At 33.4% G+C, this 17,283-nt stretch overlaps 1 protein-coding gene across 1 annotated transcript; it reads right to left on the reverse strand.

Annotated features, from left to right (window-relative positions):
- Positions 1 to 1,148: 1,148 nt before the first annotated feature.
- On the reverse strand, positions 1,149 to 16,960 carry LOC110736477 (aquaporin NIP1-1-like). The gene is made up of 5 exons (XM_021916698.1): positions 16,636 to 16,960; positions 15,762 to 15,986; positions 2,880 to 3,077; positions 2,381 to 2,442; positions 1,149 to 1,729 (listed from the first exon to the last, which is right to left on the reverse strand). Exons 1-5 carry the CDS (start codon positions 16,759 to 16,761, stop codon positions 1,492 to 1,494), a joined length of 849 nt encoding a protein of 282 aa, XP_021772390.1. The 5' UTR covers positions 16,762 to 16,960; the 3' UTR covers positions 1,149 to 1,491.
- Positions 16,961 to 17,283: the final 323 nt, after the last annotated feature.

Below are 17,283 nucleotides of genomic sequence, written 5' to 3' on the forward strand. Positions count from 1 at the left end.
ATGATTGTCAAGTAATTATTAATGTATGAGTAGAAAATTCAAATAATATAAATATTTTAGATAAAAAATTTATTTTAAATTTCAATAAACAACCCGGATATCGCACAGGCACAAGTGATTGATTGGACTTTACCTAGTTATCTCCACATTGCATATATTTGTAGAGAAATATTTTGCCATTGGTTTTTGGGCTTGTCCTTACATAGTTGATAGGTCCATATATCTTTTGGGTTTCTCTGTATTTCACAATTCTCATACAGTAGTATTTTTTATTGAAGGTCCATAATAGGATGGCTAAATTGGAATTTATTTATTTATTTATTACTATTATTATTTTTTTTATTTTATTTTTTTTTTCTTTGTTTTTTTTGACAAAGGCTATATTCGAATCTAATTAAGCATTATATTTAATTATTTATAATGTCAATCTCCAATTTTCCATCATCAATTTGAAACATCAATTTGAAACATCAACTTGAATTTATCCATCGGTTTACTGGTTAATACAAACTAAATATGTAGCTGTCTTGGATTTGAGAATTGTTAATAATAGTTTTACTCATCTATAAGATCGAGATGGGTATATTATAATAGAATTTTTATTTAACGTTAACTCTTCAAATCTTCAATTACATTACCAACATTGCTCATCATTTTATTCATGTTAATAAAAATAGCATAAGCATCAAAAGTATATCTTATATTCTTGTGATTCATACTTCCGCCATTTCTTTTTACTTGCTACATACTTTTTCGGCATGCAGTTTATGGAGATGATTAGTGAAGTTAACGAGGAATTTTATCTATATAATTTTAATAAGAGGACTAGAGTAAGGTTAGGTATCATATGTAAAAATTATTTTGAATAATTTATCCACTTACATTATATAAATCGACCTTAAAACACGTGTCACAAGACTGTGTTACAAGTAAATAAAAACGGAGGAAGTATTAATCTATACATCGTGTATCAGATGTTAGAAACTAGTTTTTGCAGTTTTAATAGAAGCACCTAAGTTCCCACACAAGCTACGTTTAAGCTCCAAGAGTCAATTTTTCTTCAACATTTGAGCATTATATCTTTAGACGAAACATTTCAATTAATTCAATCTTCTAATTGAAGTTATAAACTTATAACCAATGGAACATAACAACACTTACGTTTTCTTAATTATGACATACATTACCCCTCATCCATATGGCCATATCTATTCATATTACATTTTAATTATGATAGAATAAAATGATCATCTTCCTCACAAGTGAAAACCTAACAAAAACATCACTTCACTATTCAATAATAAGGCTACCATACGTGCAGTGACAAGAAAAGGCGCGCACACACATACATAATGCAACTACATTATAACATCCATCTCACTTATATAAGGACGGACAACTTAGTAGTTCACAAACATGTTGGGTTAAAAGGTTTTCAAACTTAATGATCAAATAAAACCCTCTAAAATTAAGTTGTTACATCTCTAGAACCTAGTATTGCGAAGAACCATTGCGCCCTACAGACGAGCCCTTAGTCTTAAGAAATGATCCAGTCTTGGTGATCTCGCGCAATGGCTTGTCAGTGAACCTTATAAGATTGTACACCATTGCACCAGCAATAGCTCCAGCAGTTGGTCCTACAAGGTATATCCATATGCCCTTATAATGGTGTGATACAATTGCTGGCCCAAGGCTCCTTGCTGGGTTCATTGAAGCTCCAGAAATTGGCCTGTTGTCATTCAAGAAAGTATTAATTACTAGTATTAATGATCAACTGCATGAGGCAAGTTCAAGAGAAATTGTTTGTTGTATATATAATTACGTACATCAACCACATTAATACGTACACATATTGCTTGTAACAACACTAATCAGTGTGTGCATAACATGCGTCCATACAAACATACGTGACCTTAATTGGCGTGAAACCCTATTCACGTACTAGTCATGTGCATTGTGCGCTAGCAAATGTCGTGGTGCCACGTACACACATGTCACATGACAACATTGAACCACAAAACAAGGTGGTTCAAGATAAAGGATACAAATAACGGGCAACATGGTCATCAATATTTCTTTAAGGAGCCAATTATTTAGATCAAATCGCCCCATTAATGTGGAGTTGGATCATTCTTTTAATTAATTACATAGGACACGCAACGATGGGCCATGATGGAATCATTAATGTTCCAATAATTTTGTTTTGCAGTAAATAGATTAATGAGTAAATAATTACGGAGTACCCCTCTGTCTTTAATAATTTTTAATTGTATTTTGATTTTTTTGTAAGACAATAACGATCCGACTAGGAAGAACTTTTTGAGACGAGGTGAGTATATTGTTTTGAGTAAGAAGAAAGAAAGGGGTGAATTGTATATACCCAGCAAACATGACGTTAAGTAAGACGGTAGATCCAACAGCAAGACCAGCAAGCTCTCCAATCTGTACAAGCAACACATGAAAATCACGTAAATTCAATTAAAATACAGCGCGGTATCATATCTCATGCATACAAATTACATGGTTGTAATAATAATTCAATATATACGTAATTAATTTTCTTTAATTAATACTTACATCGCTTTCACATCAATAATAGTTAATAGTAAGTTGAGTTGAATTGCTTATAACAAAGTACTATATTTATGTTACATATATAGTCTTAATCTCAACCAATTACAACAGGTTTGTTACTATTGTTACTCGTATTTATTAGCTCCCAAGAGTTGTTTTGTCAAGAGATTTCTTTTTCAATACTTCATTCGTTTCATGTTAGTTCACACATTTCTTTATACATATTATTAATAAGTTGGTGCGAAATCATCAATAAAATATGCATGTTATTAATTAAGAATAAAGAGAACGTGATACGAACTTACAGCTCGATTATCAGTAGCAACACCAGAAATGACGAACATGAGGTAGAAGGTGATAATGAATTCCATGACTAAAGATTGAATGTTTGTTCCTGCCGGAGATGTCCCAAAAAATTGAGCTTGATGTCCGTTGAATATAAGTCGCAAAGTTCCGCTTGCAAGTATAGATCCCACTACTTGACATATTACAAATGCTGGCACCTATACATTATTAAATTAATTTTACATCAAATTAAGACTATTTGTCTATTCGTAATTAAATTTAGATATTCAATAATGTTTTTTACACTTAAAAAAAATGAAAAGAAAAGAAAAGGAGATTTTCTTGTTTACTTGCATTATTAATTAGCATTACTAGGAGTTGACCTAAATTGAAACATTTGATATTTTGATGAACAAAAAGGAAAGATGCTTTATATAATTCTATATAATCTTCTACTGTTAAGAAATTTTTTGAATGTTAAATAAGGAAGGTCTAGATTTTATTCTTTGTAATTATTTCATTAATTATTGGCCAAATAAATGATAAATGTATGAAATTTGCATCAAATATACATTACCATTTTAAATTGATCATAGATCTTATCTTATCTTTATTGAATTATTGATTCCAAGGTTATATTTTAATGGTATCAAATCAAATGTGAATTAATAATCAATCCTTAACGTGTACAATTTAGAAAAGTCAAATTAAAGGTCTTAAAAAGTTAAAGAAATAACATCAAAAGATCACAAATGGCAAACCCAATTCTCATACTATACCCGTGCATAACTTGAGATAATGAAGAATGGTCAGCATATATATAATCTTTTTAATTCTTTATTTATTTTGGATACAAAAAGGTACACGAAAGGATTATATTTTTCCAACGTCAAAAAAAAAAAAAAAAAAAAAAAAGGGATTATATTCAGCATATATAGACATACGCAATTTTGTGTAACAGATAAAATTTATGAAACCTTCCCTCTTCGCCTTACAATTTATGGTTGAATTTAATCCCTATGTACACGTGATATATGTAGATGCTTGCTCATCAATCTTATTTTTAGTACAGTATTTGTTCTTATCCCTAATTTTTTCTTGAATTATTTTCATTTAATTGAAATATTATGCACCATACAGTCATGCATAAAATTCATTAATTGTCACTGATATAGTACGTCATGGAGTGATGGAACTAACTTTCCTTCAGAAATTGCACCTATTACTCATTTACTCATACCACATTTAAAGTGTTAGCAAGTAACAGATCAAAGAGTGTTATTGCCAAAAAAAAAGGGTGTTGGAAAATGATAAATCAGCAAAAGTGATAAATTAGTCTTGACTTGAAAATGATAAGTTAGCTAAAAGTTTGTCGCACTATAAATTTTTAACTATTTATTTTTTCTGATATAGAGACCAATAAAGACAGATAAATTAATTCGATCTCAAGTCTTACATACGTATCACCCTCTAAGAAACTAATTCCAACATCTACTAAAACCTTGAGAAATCCTAGCAAGCTAAAATATTATCCAAATGGAGACACTAATAAACACTTCAAATATATAAAATTAAAATAAGTTTCTTTATTCGATATACTTCATATTTAAATAAAGGAAAATTCTCAACAGTGACCCCCAACTTCTGCTATGCACCAATAGTCACCTTCTTTTTTTTTTATTATACAAAATGACCCTAATTAAGAAATTTATCTCACAAATGACATTAATGAGTGTTATTTATTTTAAAAAAAAAAATAACTATGTGTTATTTTAGATGAACTACTACAAGAGGGGGGGGTGAATGGTAGTAGGTTCCAATCGCGAAACTTATGCGGAAATTAAAAACAAAACGTAAAGGAACTTAAAGCACAAAGCAAGTTTTACGAGGAAACCATCCAGTGCCTAACTGGAAGTAAAACCTCGGCCCTATTGGGACTTATAAACAAATTCCACTATAATAGGCAACTCTCCTAGTACAACCTATTACACAGACCTTTGCTTTGCAAGTTCCGCCACGGACACTTGACTCTATGATAGGACACTTCCTACCAGACCTAAGACACTTCTCAGGACCCTTTTTCTCCCTTTACCCAGGAAACTTCCTAGGTGACCCAAGACACTTCTCAGGTTCCTTTCACTCACTGTGCACTCACAGCTACCACTCGAATTTTACCAGATTTCAAACTCATACACAAGCGTGAATTTAAGAGAATTCACAATCTCACCCCAAAATACAAAACACTCAAAACCCTTTTTCCCATTACAAGATCTCATCGAATATCCCTAAATACATATCTATGAATAAAGAGATAAAACTAATATGTTGAACACTCAAGATCTGTCTGGAACTCACTAGACGTACTGTAACCAAAAACCTGATAGGAACTTTGACCAGGAGGACTGACTTAGCTTCGTGGTGAAGGATAAAACCATTAAGCACGACCACTACACTTCGTCAGCCTCAACTTTGAATGAATGCATATGAGCATATTTATAGTACACTCGAATTATTCATTTCATCTTGAAAAAGATAGATTTTCTGAAAAGATAAGTTTAAAAGATATTTTCTAAAAATCAGTTTTCCGAAAATATATCTTTTTGTTAAGAATAAAAACTGTCAATAATAATAAGATAAACTTAGCATAAAATCAGATTTTATTCAAAACTTATCTTTTTGTTTAAAATACTTTTTAAACAATCTTATCTTTTTCCAAAAGGGATTTATTAGAAGATAAATATCTTTATTCAGTAAAACCAAATCCCTAAAAGATATGCACGTATAAGGTAAATATATATATCATTAAAAACCGACTTTTAACGACGTTCATACTTAAGTTCCTATTAGGTTCCTGAACTCTGACAGTCTCTGAGTTCCTGACAAGTCAGTTACTCTAATTTCATTGACTGTTTGGAATTCACCTTGGTTCTATATAGACTTGTTCCAGACCGACTTTTATGTCCAACATACTTACATGAATCCTAGAGCAATATACTTCTATTTCTCTGTCTTCATGTTGCTTCTCTGAAACTCTTGTTCTGGAATCCTGTAGTCTTGATATATTCTGGATCTTAGGGTTTTCCCCAGCATTACACCGAAACCAGGTCGTTACAACCCGTTTTGAAGTTCTTGTTAAGAAACTTCTGGAAGTTCCATTTCTGGAACTCTTCTTCTAAATTTACTTGTATCCTCATGGATCCTCTAAAGTTCCTCTGTTTCAATTCCTACTTCAGCCCTCAACGCTTACTGAACCTGCAAACATCACAACACTAGAAAATCCTTATTAAATGGAAGTTTGCTCAATTCTTAACATCATCATCAAAACCTCATAAGGATCAACAAGTTGTCCCTTTTTGATGATGACGAACTGAGCAAACTTCTGAGAATAACAAAGTAAAACAGAAGGTTAGTTTTTTATTTATAAAAACAATAAAGAAAACTAAACTAAATTAAAAGACTCCTACACATACATAACCTATATATGTATAGGATACTTACCTTATGAAGCTAACATATGTAAACACATGTTTACATAGTTACCTTCATGGTCCCTTAGCCATCATCATGCTTATCAACCATAACACTTATCGTTGTTCTTGTTCCTCTATTGCTTATCCTATATTGCTCAAGTTCCTTACATATATACCTGTCATTACTCAGGTTCCTTGTATCCTGTTCCAAGCATAATTTGCTTTTTCTATGCACAACTTAACATACACGTTAGATAGATAATCATCATTAGTTTATAATCATCAAAACCTAATTGCTCAACAATTTCCCCCTTTTTGATGATGACAAACTATTGATGCTCATCACATATTAAAGGATAATCGTTGTACATTTATTCCCCCTTAGTTTTTCAAGGAAATAACATTTAAACAAGTTAAGAACATACACAAGAACTTAATAGTTAGGAACTTAGCAATACACATCATTTATCAATATATAAATACTTTCAACAATCATGATGTAATAACTTTAGACTTAATTACTGCATACCATAAGCATCATACATATTCTTCCCCCTTTTGTCATTATCAAAAAGGGTATTGTTCCACACGTTTGTTTTTCGTAAATTATATGCACTTAAAGTCATATGTCACACCTACCACCATATAATAAGTAAGTATATACTAGTTAAACACTTGTTGTTCCTAAAAGCCTCAAGGTACTCACTTTTCAAACACGGATACCATTTCCACACTAACTTCCAACTCACAATCCAAAGGCCCAACTTCAAAACCCTTAATTGAACTTGACAAATAAGAAGTTAAAATTCAAGTAAAGATCAGAGCTAAAAAGTTAGAAATGGATTGCATGAATAGACAAATGAAAGCGCAAGCTTAAAGGATATATAAAGAAGCATATGGAACAAAATAAGTAGAGGGAACGTGAAGTGGAATTTGTGCTCTTCGTTTAAACCTTTTGAGATGAGAACCGCCACATTGTACTTTATCTCAAACTCTTGAATCTCCTATTGAACACAACACATATTCATCTTGCCAATTGATAACCAAGTTCCCTTACCTTAACCACCAACTTCTTTGAGGAACATTCTCCATACTGGAACTTAAATAGATTTCAGTTTCATCATAATCAAGTTCCTTCGTCGTTTATTATTGTTCCTTCACTAGCTCACCAAGTATACGAGTACACGACATCAACATAGTCAACATTCTTCATATATAGATACCCAGGAAATTAAATATTTGATCACCCTTTTTCCTTTTCTTTCTCTTTTTTTTTTTTATTTTTTTTTAAAAGGGTGTCATTATACAAATTTTGCATGCTTTCCTGGAATAACACATTTTAAATCAATGAAGATATTACTCACTCATACACTTGAGTTCCACAACCAGATCTGAACCATTTTGATTTCTTGGTTCCTACCTTATTCCCCCTGAGTCCCTTACCATTCTTCTTCCTTTATCTTCAACTTCCTCCTCAACATATAATCACCATTTTTTATGTTTCATCAAATCATTAAAAATCATAAAAAGATGATCAACAAACTTAGAGCACATGGGAATTAAGAATAAGAAGTAAAAGTGTGTGAACGGAAAGAGGAAATTGAATTGGGTGAATAAGAATCTTCAATTTTCTAAATATAAGACAATTAGAGTATATGCAACACAGACACACAACTTAGAGTTGTAGAATAATGTTGCGATCGAAGATATATGGTGTGGATGCTTGAAAGTTGACTAAAAGATAGGTTAGTTCCCTCTGAAATTTAAACAAGTGAGTTACAAACGGTCTGGGAACTTACCTGTCTTGTTCCACCAAAGTTTCTTCCATTGTTCCTTTGGCAACTTAGGAACTTCGTGTTTGACAGCACCCATAGTTCTATTAAGAGACCTCTAATACTATTAGGCAAGTGAGTATGTCTTTTACAACACAAGAACTAAGTGTGACACATAAACAATAAGCGCACATTCTTTACTTTATGTTTAACATGCATAGGAACCCCAACTTGACATAACTTAAGGGAAAAATACTTTATACTCACGTTATATTTCATCGAGTCTTGTTCCATTAAGCAATAAACAAGAATATGATAAGTCAAGACACAACCATAAGAGAATCAATTCACAAATTCACATATTGCATCCATACCAAAGATATATCAATCCAATTCATCTAATGCCGACATGTGAAAGGAACTTATATCTTATATAGTCTCATATCAATAAAGATGTAACTATTAATACATAGGTTGATATGATGGCTTACCTTGGAGTTCTTGAAGTGGTTATTCTGTTCCTTGATGATTTCGAATCTAATATGAACTTCCACTTCTAACACAAGTTCCATTGTCAGTGGTTAATGCTTAAAAATATATTTTCTTATCATAGATTAGCAAAAATCAATGCACAATGTCTCGTTAGTTGTACCAAAAATATAATTAATGTAAGTAAGTACAACTAATAACTCAATCCATCTTGAAAACAAAAATTGATAATTTTAAAGCTCAATTTTCAAGAAGGAACTTGGATAGCAATCTATCCTAGAGTATGTTCCACATAGACATCTATAACAAAATGTTATACAAAAGACATCCAAGACATCCATGTGGTACAACTCTAATCCCATATAAACAACAAGATAAAATAATGTTCAATTACCTTCAAGTCTAGCTACACGAGCAATAAGTTCCTTAAAAACAATACATACCTTTGTATTGGTTGTTTCCTTTAAGAACCAACCTAGCTTTGTTCCATTCACGTGCCTTACTCAACAAGCTTTTTCCAGAACACCCTTTTTGATCTCCGACCCTTTTTAGGTGTTCTAGAATAGGTTTAGAATGTAATACACACCTTCTTCCTTTTAAGCTCATCGAGTTCCTGTTGCACATCTAATCTTCAAGCTACATCCTCAAATCCTTCAATGTCGTGAGGCTCGGCCTTGGTTACATATGCATATAAGACACTTTAGTTCCATAGTTTGTTGAGATATTGCTGGTCAGAACAAATATTATCTCAGCTCTGGAACTTCGTTGGAACTTGCTTTCTTATATTGAGTTCATTGAACTTTGCTGCATGAGTTGGAACTTAACATCTAAAAGTTCCTCAACATATGTAGCTATCCCTTGCTGTTATTCTTAGTGACATATTTCTTTACTAGGAACTCAGTTAGTTCTACAGTAACTTGTGAGTTCATCTTTATAACCTGTTTGATGGGAACAAACCTGTTAGTCTCAAAATATGTTCACTTATGGCACATTAAACATGATAGTGTCAACTCTATATGTTTTACTAGTCTAGGCGTTTATGGATAAATCGCCTTGGTACTTCTATCATCAAACATCCCTAAGTAGAACATAGGGTGTCTTGTTCATCAAAGATCTATTGCTTCAGTGTTGATGATGTAGCCAGAGACATTGAAAACTATTCTAAAGAACCTGAAAAGACCATTAGTATATAGTTTTGTTCTCTTCTTGTCTTTCATGATTCAAAATTGGAAACTTGTTGACAATCCTGTGTTCCTGCAAAAAACACTAAACATGACTGGAACTAGGTTCCATTGTTAGATCTATAATCTCATAAGTGATGAATACTTAGCCACATACCCTGTGATAGAAAAGACTTTCAATAAACAGTTCATCATCTCTTCTATTAAGAAAAGAAACCAAGTATTCATTTGCTTTCATTACTTATAAACAAGACATCTCTTTCAATTAGTCTCTACATATCACATGGTAAACATATCCATATCACTAAGATCCAATGGATTAGTGTTGCTTACCATCTACCTGATGTTGAAAGAGAATGTAACATGTGTTTCATTCTCATGCTTCTCGATCTTAACCTGTTTGGAACTTACATGTACATATACCTATTATCGAGTTCCTACTAGGTTTATCAAGCATGAAAAGATTAACATGTTCACAGTTTGAAGCATAGAGGTATCTCATCTTCAATAAAACCTAGAAATGTCAGGTTGTTGTTAGGAATCACCTTGAGATCCACAAATGATGTGTTCCCTTTTTGACTCCCTTCATATGTGACATTTCCACTCTTTATTGATGATGTCATTTTGAAGCCATAAAACAACTAGAGTTACAAGCAATTGAAAACCAGAATGTGCATTAAAAACTTGACAAGAAAAATATTCACAATGGGATAGGAACTTGACTTACTAACTTCCTGTTATGTAGAAATTTTACCTTTCGTGTTAGTATTATAAGTCAAAGTTCTTCCATTGCAGGTTTATAGCAAGAGATACCTTGATTTGGCTATCATCATCTCTTTTGGATCCTCGCTGTCGAGATAATGCAAGTTCCCTCCTATTATAAACCTTCAACTCTTCCATGTTCCTTTTGACATAAAGTTGGAACATGTCCTTCTGGTCCTTTAGACCGTTGTATCTTGGGTAGAGGAACGTGTTGATTTAATCTCAAATTCTTCAACACCTTGTCAAAGTCCCTCATATTATCATTCAAAAGATATAACCTGAAAGTTCACAACCCAAGAGATTCCTTTGTGCCTTTAAAATGTCAGTAGGTTAGTCAAAAGAGGTAGATAAAACCTAAAGCATAAAAGTGTTAAAACATAAAGTTCCTGTAAGAATACTCCCTTTTAGATGTCGTTCCATCAACAAAATGATGAATCTCCAACACGCAGTCAAAGATAATCATCTTAACTCATTATCCTTCATAAGAGTCTGCTACAGGAATTAATGCTTTGTTCCAAATAAGAACTTAACTGGAACTTGAACAAGAATCTTTACAGGAACGTATACGCTAACTCCTATAGCACCTTGATATAGAAGCTTTGTTATTCCTGTATCCCTAATTCGTTTTATCATTCCAAGTTCACCAAGTTCCAACCAATTTAAGCACTGAGCTCCTAATGGAACAAACTTTTACGCACCAATATGTCTCAATGGACAAACCTACAAAACAATGATTAATAACTTGCACAAAGCTAGAAGAGAAGTTAGTTTGTCATGATATACATTATAAACATCCAAACAACTTCTCTTTTCATCCATTCACAAATAACCTTCATAAGATTAGGGAATTGAATTTCAATTGGAATTTGTGAAGGATTAATACATACCAAAAGAACATGACCAATATTTACAGAGAGATGTATAGGCAACTTACACACTTATTCATGTTGTCGATTCACCTACTACAAACCTCTTATAAAGGCTTTCTAGTGAGAGGAATTTGCACATAATTGCTTATATACAAACAACCAAAGTTCATCATTATTAATAAGTTGTCTCCACTCACTTAGCCTGCAAAATCAGTCATCTTTTGGCTTTGGTTACCCAATTTATATTGGGTACTTTCATGTTAGTAATAGACATTAATAATCCATAATTAAAACAACTACGGTTAAACCAACTATCTTTACTAACAATAAACATCATGTGTCTACATAATAAATATTCAGAAAAACACATACACATGATAAGGTCATTCTTTGGAAAATATTCAAAATATACGTTCATTACCTTGCCCAAAGAATTAAGTTTCCATACAGAGATAATCCAGGTTCCAAGAGACCAAATATGCATAATTCTACATAATACGTTCCTTGAACTATTTCCAGTAAACCGATTCTTTAAAAATAAATCAATTTGTAAATCTGACAAATACTTTTCACTCTATAAATCAAATTTGAGGTTACACAAAATTGATTTGCAAACTTTCAAAACAAAATCCAAAATTTAACTAGAAATACTACAAGGAACTTGTACACATAATGTCATGCATATAATCAAGACTTCAAAGACGAGACACTTACCTCAAAGATGTTCATCTTTGAATCACATCTGCTTCACAAGCAGACTTTGGTCTTCACGTGGTATTCGGAACGTTCTAGGGTTGAGTTCCATTCACTGCATTCCTTGTAGATATCCATCCTAGCCTGGAACTTGCTCCTCGGGGTTACCCGGTTTATCAAGAGCACCTGCTCTGATACCAATTGTTATTTTAGATGAACTACTACAAGAGGGGGGGGTGAATGGTAGTAGGTTCCAATCGCGAAACTTATGCGGAAATTAAAAACAAAACGTAAAGGAACTTAAAGCACAAAGCAAGTTTTACGAGGAAACCATCCAGTGCCTAACTGGAAGTAAAACCTCGGCCCTATTGGGACTTATAAACAAATTCCACTATAATAGGCAACTCTCCTAGTACAACCTATTACACAGACCTTTGCTTTGCAAGTTCCGCCACGGACACTTGACTCTATGATAGGACACTTCCTACCAGACCTAAGACACTTCTCAGGACCCTTTTTCTCCCTTTACCCAGGAAACTTCCTAGGTGACCCAAGACACTTCTCAGGTTCCTTTCACTCACTGTGCACTCACAGCTACCACTCGAATTTTACCAGATTTCAAACTCATACACAAGCGTGAATTTAAGAGAATTCACAATCTCACCCCAAAATACAAAACACTCAAAACCCTTTTTCCCATTACAAGATCTCATCGAATATCCCTAAATACATATCTATGAATAAAGAGATAAAACTAATATGTTGAACACTCAAGATCTGTCTGGAACTCACTAGACGTACTGTAACCAAAAACCTGATAGGAACTTTGACCAGGAGGACTGACTTAGCTTCGTGGTGAAGGATAAAACCATTAAGCACGACCACTACACTTCGTCAGCCTCAACTTTGAATGAATGCATATGAGCATATTTATAGTACACTCGAATTATTCATTTCATCTTGAAAAAGATAGATTTTCTGAAAAGATAAGTTTAAAAGATATTTTCTAAAAATCAGTTTTCCGAAAATATATCTTTTTGTTAAGAATAAAAACTGTCAATAATAATAAGATAAACTTAGCATAAAATCAGATTTTATTCAAAACTTATCTTTTTGTTTAAAATACTTTTTAAACAATCTTATCTTTTTCCAAAAGGGATTTATTAGAAGATAAATATCTTTATTCAGTAAAACCAAATCCCTAAAAGATATGCACGTATAAGGTAAATATATATATCATTAAAAACCGACTTTTAACGACGTTCATACTTAAGTTCCTATTAGGTTCCTGAACTCTGACAGTCTCTGAGTTCCTGACAAGTCAGTTACTCTAATTTCATTGACTGTTTGGAATTCACCTTGGTTCTATATAGACTTGTTCCAGACCGACTTTTATGTCCAACATACTTACATGAATCCTAGAGCAATATACTTCTATTTCTCTGTCTTCATGTTGCTTCTCTGAAACTCTTGTTCTGGAATCCTGTAGTCTTGATATATTCTGGATCTTAGGGTTTTCCCCAGCATTACACCGAAACCAGGTCGTTACAACCCGTTTTGAAGTTCTTGTTAAGAAACTTCTGGAAGTTCCATTTCTGGAACTCTTCTTCTAAATTTACTTGTATCCTCATGGATCCTCTAAAGTTCCTCTGTTTCAATTCCTACTTCAGCCCTCAACGCTTACTGAACCTGCAAACATCACAACACTAGAAAATCCTTATTAAATGGAAGTTTGCTCAATTCTTAACATCATCATCAAAACCTCATAAGGATCAACAAGTTGTCCCTTTTTGATGATGACGAACTGAGCAAACTTCTGAGAATAACAAAGTAAAACAGAAGGTTAGTTTTTTATTTATAAAAACAATAAAGAAAACTAAACTAAATTAAAAGACTCCTACACATACATAACCTATATATGTATAGGATACTTACCTTATGAAGCTAACATATGTAAACACATGTTTACATAGTTACCTTCATGGTCCCTTAGCCATCATCATGCTTATCAACCATAACACTTATCGTTGTTCTTGTTCCTCTATTGCTTATCCTATATTGCTCAAGTTCCTTACATATATACCTGTCATTACTCAGGTTCCTTGTATCCTGTTCCAAGCATAATTTGCTTTTTCTATGCACAACTTAACATACACGTTAGATAGATAATCATCATTAGTTTATAATCATCAAAACCTAATTGCTCAACACTATGGTTAACTTTGAAAAAAAAAAAAAAAAAAAAAAAACTAAAACTAAAAACCACCAACCCAGCCACCACCTTCACCCTCATCCCCACCAGATATAGCCAGCACCACCTTAACCCTCACCGGAGCCACCATCTCCCTACCTCCACCTTCAACCGATCACCGCACAACCCCAGCGCAACAACTCCCTTGCACAACTGCCCGCAACCAACCAGCAGCCGCTTCCCACAAGTCAGCCGCCGAATAATTCACCCAACCACCAACAACCGGGCACCCCCACCTGCCCAGCCACCATCTCCCTTTCCGGCAAGACCACCTCGACCACTCCCATACCGCCGAGCCCAAATCACGACCACCCTAGATCGTCGAACTTAGAACCCCGACCACTCTAGATCGCCGAACTTAGAATCCCGACCACTCCCAGATCACCAAACTTAGAACCCCGACCATTCCCAAATCGCCAAACTTAGAACCCCGACCACCCCCAGACCGCCGAAGCCAAACATCGCCCACCCTAGATCTCCAAATTACCTAAAACCGACCACCGATCCTCTTGCTCTCTCTTTCTTCTTCGCCCTCTCCTCCACCCTCTCTCTCTTTATCTTCCGCCTTCTCCGATCCCCGCCTAGAATCGAAACCTCACGACGAAGCGGCGAGAATTGAAGTTCTGAGGAGAGAGAGTTGTGAGGTTAAGGTCGGTTTAGGTGAGAATCAGGCTTGGCGGTGGTCGAGGTGGAGTTGGCGCAATGTCACCGGCGGTCGGGGGAGTCTGGGTAGTGTCGGCGACGATCGATGGAACCTGGGGTAGTGTCGCCGGAAGGGAGATGGTGGTTGGGCAGGTGATGGCTGGTTTTTTGGTGGTTGGGGTTAATTTTTTTTAATTTTTCTTCTTTTTTTTTTGTAAATAAAAATCTAACCATAGTTAATATTTAATGAAATAAGGTTATAATGAGATGAAATTTTTAACTAAGGTCATTTTGTATAATAAAAAAAAAAGAGGTGACCATTGGTGCGTAGCAGAAGTTGAGGGTCACCATTGAGAATTTCTCTTAAATAAAAGAAAATGATTTTCATCCAAAAAAAAAATGATGGTCATCGCTCTTTGTAAGCAATTCCTACCTAATCATCCTAATGCTAGACTCTAATCTTTTAAATTTGGACCAAAAAAAAACTTCAAAGGGACATTTTTAATAATTTATAAACATTTGGTTGGTTAACTAGCAGCATGCTCTTACCATCTGATTCAAACACTTTAAGATAGGACTAACAGATCGAAATCATATACAATACAGCTATATATTACCATGCAGCATTAAAGTATGGAATAGAAGGCTTAAATGTCCTACCAACCAACAACAAAACGAAAAACAAATTTATACACAACATCAACCCAGAAAAAGATGTGACATAAACATAGTCAAGTAATAAAAGTAGGTAGTAACAGTTGAGAAAATGAAACCTGTTTCCATGGAAATCTGCGAGAAGTTGCAAAAGCAATGGTAACAGCAGGGTTAAAATGGGCACCAGAAATATGTCCTACTGAATAAACCATTACCATAACTACTAATCCCCATGTTATTGCAATTCCTGGTAATGTTACCACTTTTTCACCGTCTAAATTTACTGTTACCGCTGCACATCCTGCGAATATTACGAAGTATGTTCCTAACACTTCTGCTATCATCTGTAGTAATCAACACGTTTTTATTACATAAGCATATATGTAAGTTATATTGTCATTTATGAAAAATAATGGATTTTATTATATGATCAAGTTAAATATGGTACGCAATTTAATTTTGACCCAAATAGTATGTATATCAAAATGGTTACTATTTTTTTTTTTTTTTTTGAATGGTGTATTATCAAGAATTCAAGACGTTCTCCTAGACCAATCGAGTCTGGTTAATCATCTAAAAGGTCAGATTTTTAACATTTTTTTTTGAATGGTGTATAAATGTATAATCAAGACTACTAGACCAATCGAGTTTGGTTAAATATATATAATAGGTCGGATTTTTATATAATTATATGAAAACGTTGCAATGTCTTTACTTTTCCCTTTCAGTACAATGACTATAGGAATCCAATCCTTTTTCTATAACTAAACAAATAATTTTTTTTACCATTTGGAAGAATAATGGCCGTTGTAACATAAAAATAATTTTCCAATGTGAACAATAACAAGAGAAATGGTTATGTATTAAATCTGTTCACAACTAATAGTCACATTGACACGCAAATTATATCAATGACCAGTATCGTGACAGCTAAATCTAGGTAAGACAGATCATAAGAATGTAAGATAGGATAAAGATGAGATAAATAGTTACCTTCTGGAGAAAATGGACACTGAAACAAGAATTATCCATGGAGTTGGAAGAAGACGATTGATTGTTAGTTTCTTTAACGTTAATGGTAACTTCATGGTTGCCATTAGACCTTGCAACTTCACCCATTTTCTTTTGGTTTTGGGATGAAAAAAAAAAAAAAGAAAAAAAAACTCAGAGAAATGGATAAATTTGGAATTGGTGGTACCTCCAAAATCTCAGGCAATTATCGTACTTATAAAGACCAAGAATTTACCCAAGTATTAAAAAAAAAAAAAAGAAAATAAAATGTAGAAGCTTAAGTCAGAGTGGACGGAGAAATGTGACTAAATTACTATTTCTTATAATAAAAGAGAAGTATTATAATTTATAAGGACTTGTGTTTGTTGGATGGGTTGACCATCATTATTTGTGAAATTACAATTTTGCCACTTCTCCCCGTTTCCTTCACTTTTCTTTTGGACTATATTCATATTTTTTTATTAACTGATAAATGCTCATGAGCTAAGCTGATCAATTCCTAGTCAAAAAAAAAAGCTGACCGATTCAATCACACTGCAATTTATTTATTTTTTTATGTATAGATTTATTATTGTTTTAAAAGCATTACAATAATACAAGTATAAAATTAAATCGCAAAAAGCATTGTAG

This window comes from Chenopodium quinoa, unplaced genomic scaffold (assembly GCF_001683475.1).
Source record: "Chenopodium quinoa cultivar QQ74 unplaced genomic scaffold, ASM168347v1, whole genome shotgun sequence".
NCBI lineage: Eukaryota > Viridiplantae > Streptophyta > Magnoliopsida > Caryophyllales > Amaranthaceae > Chenopodium > Chenopodium quinoa.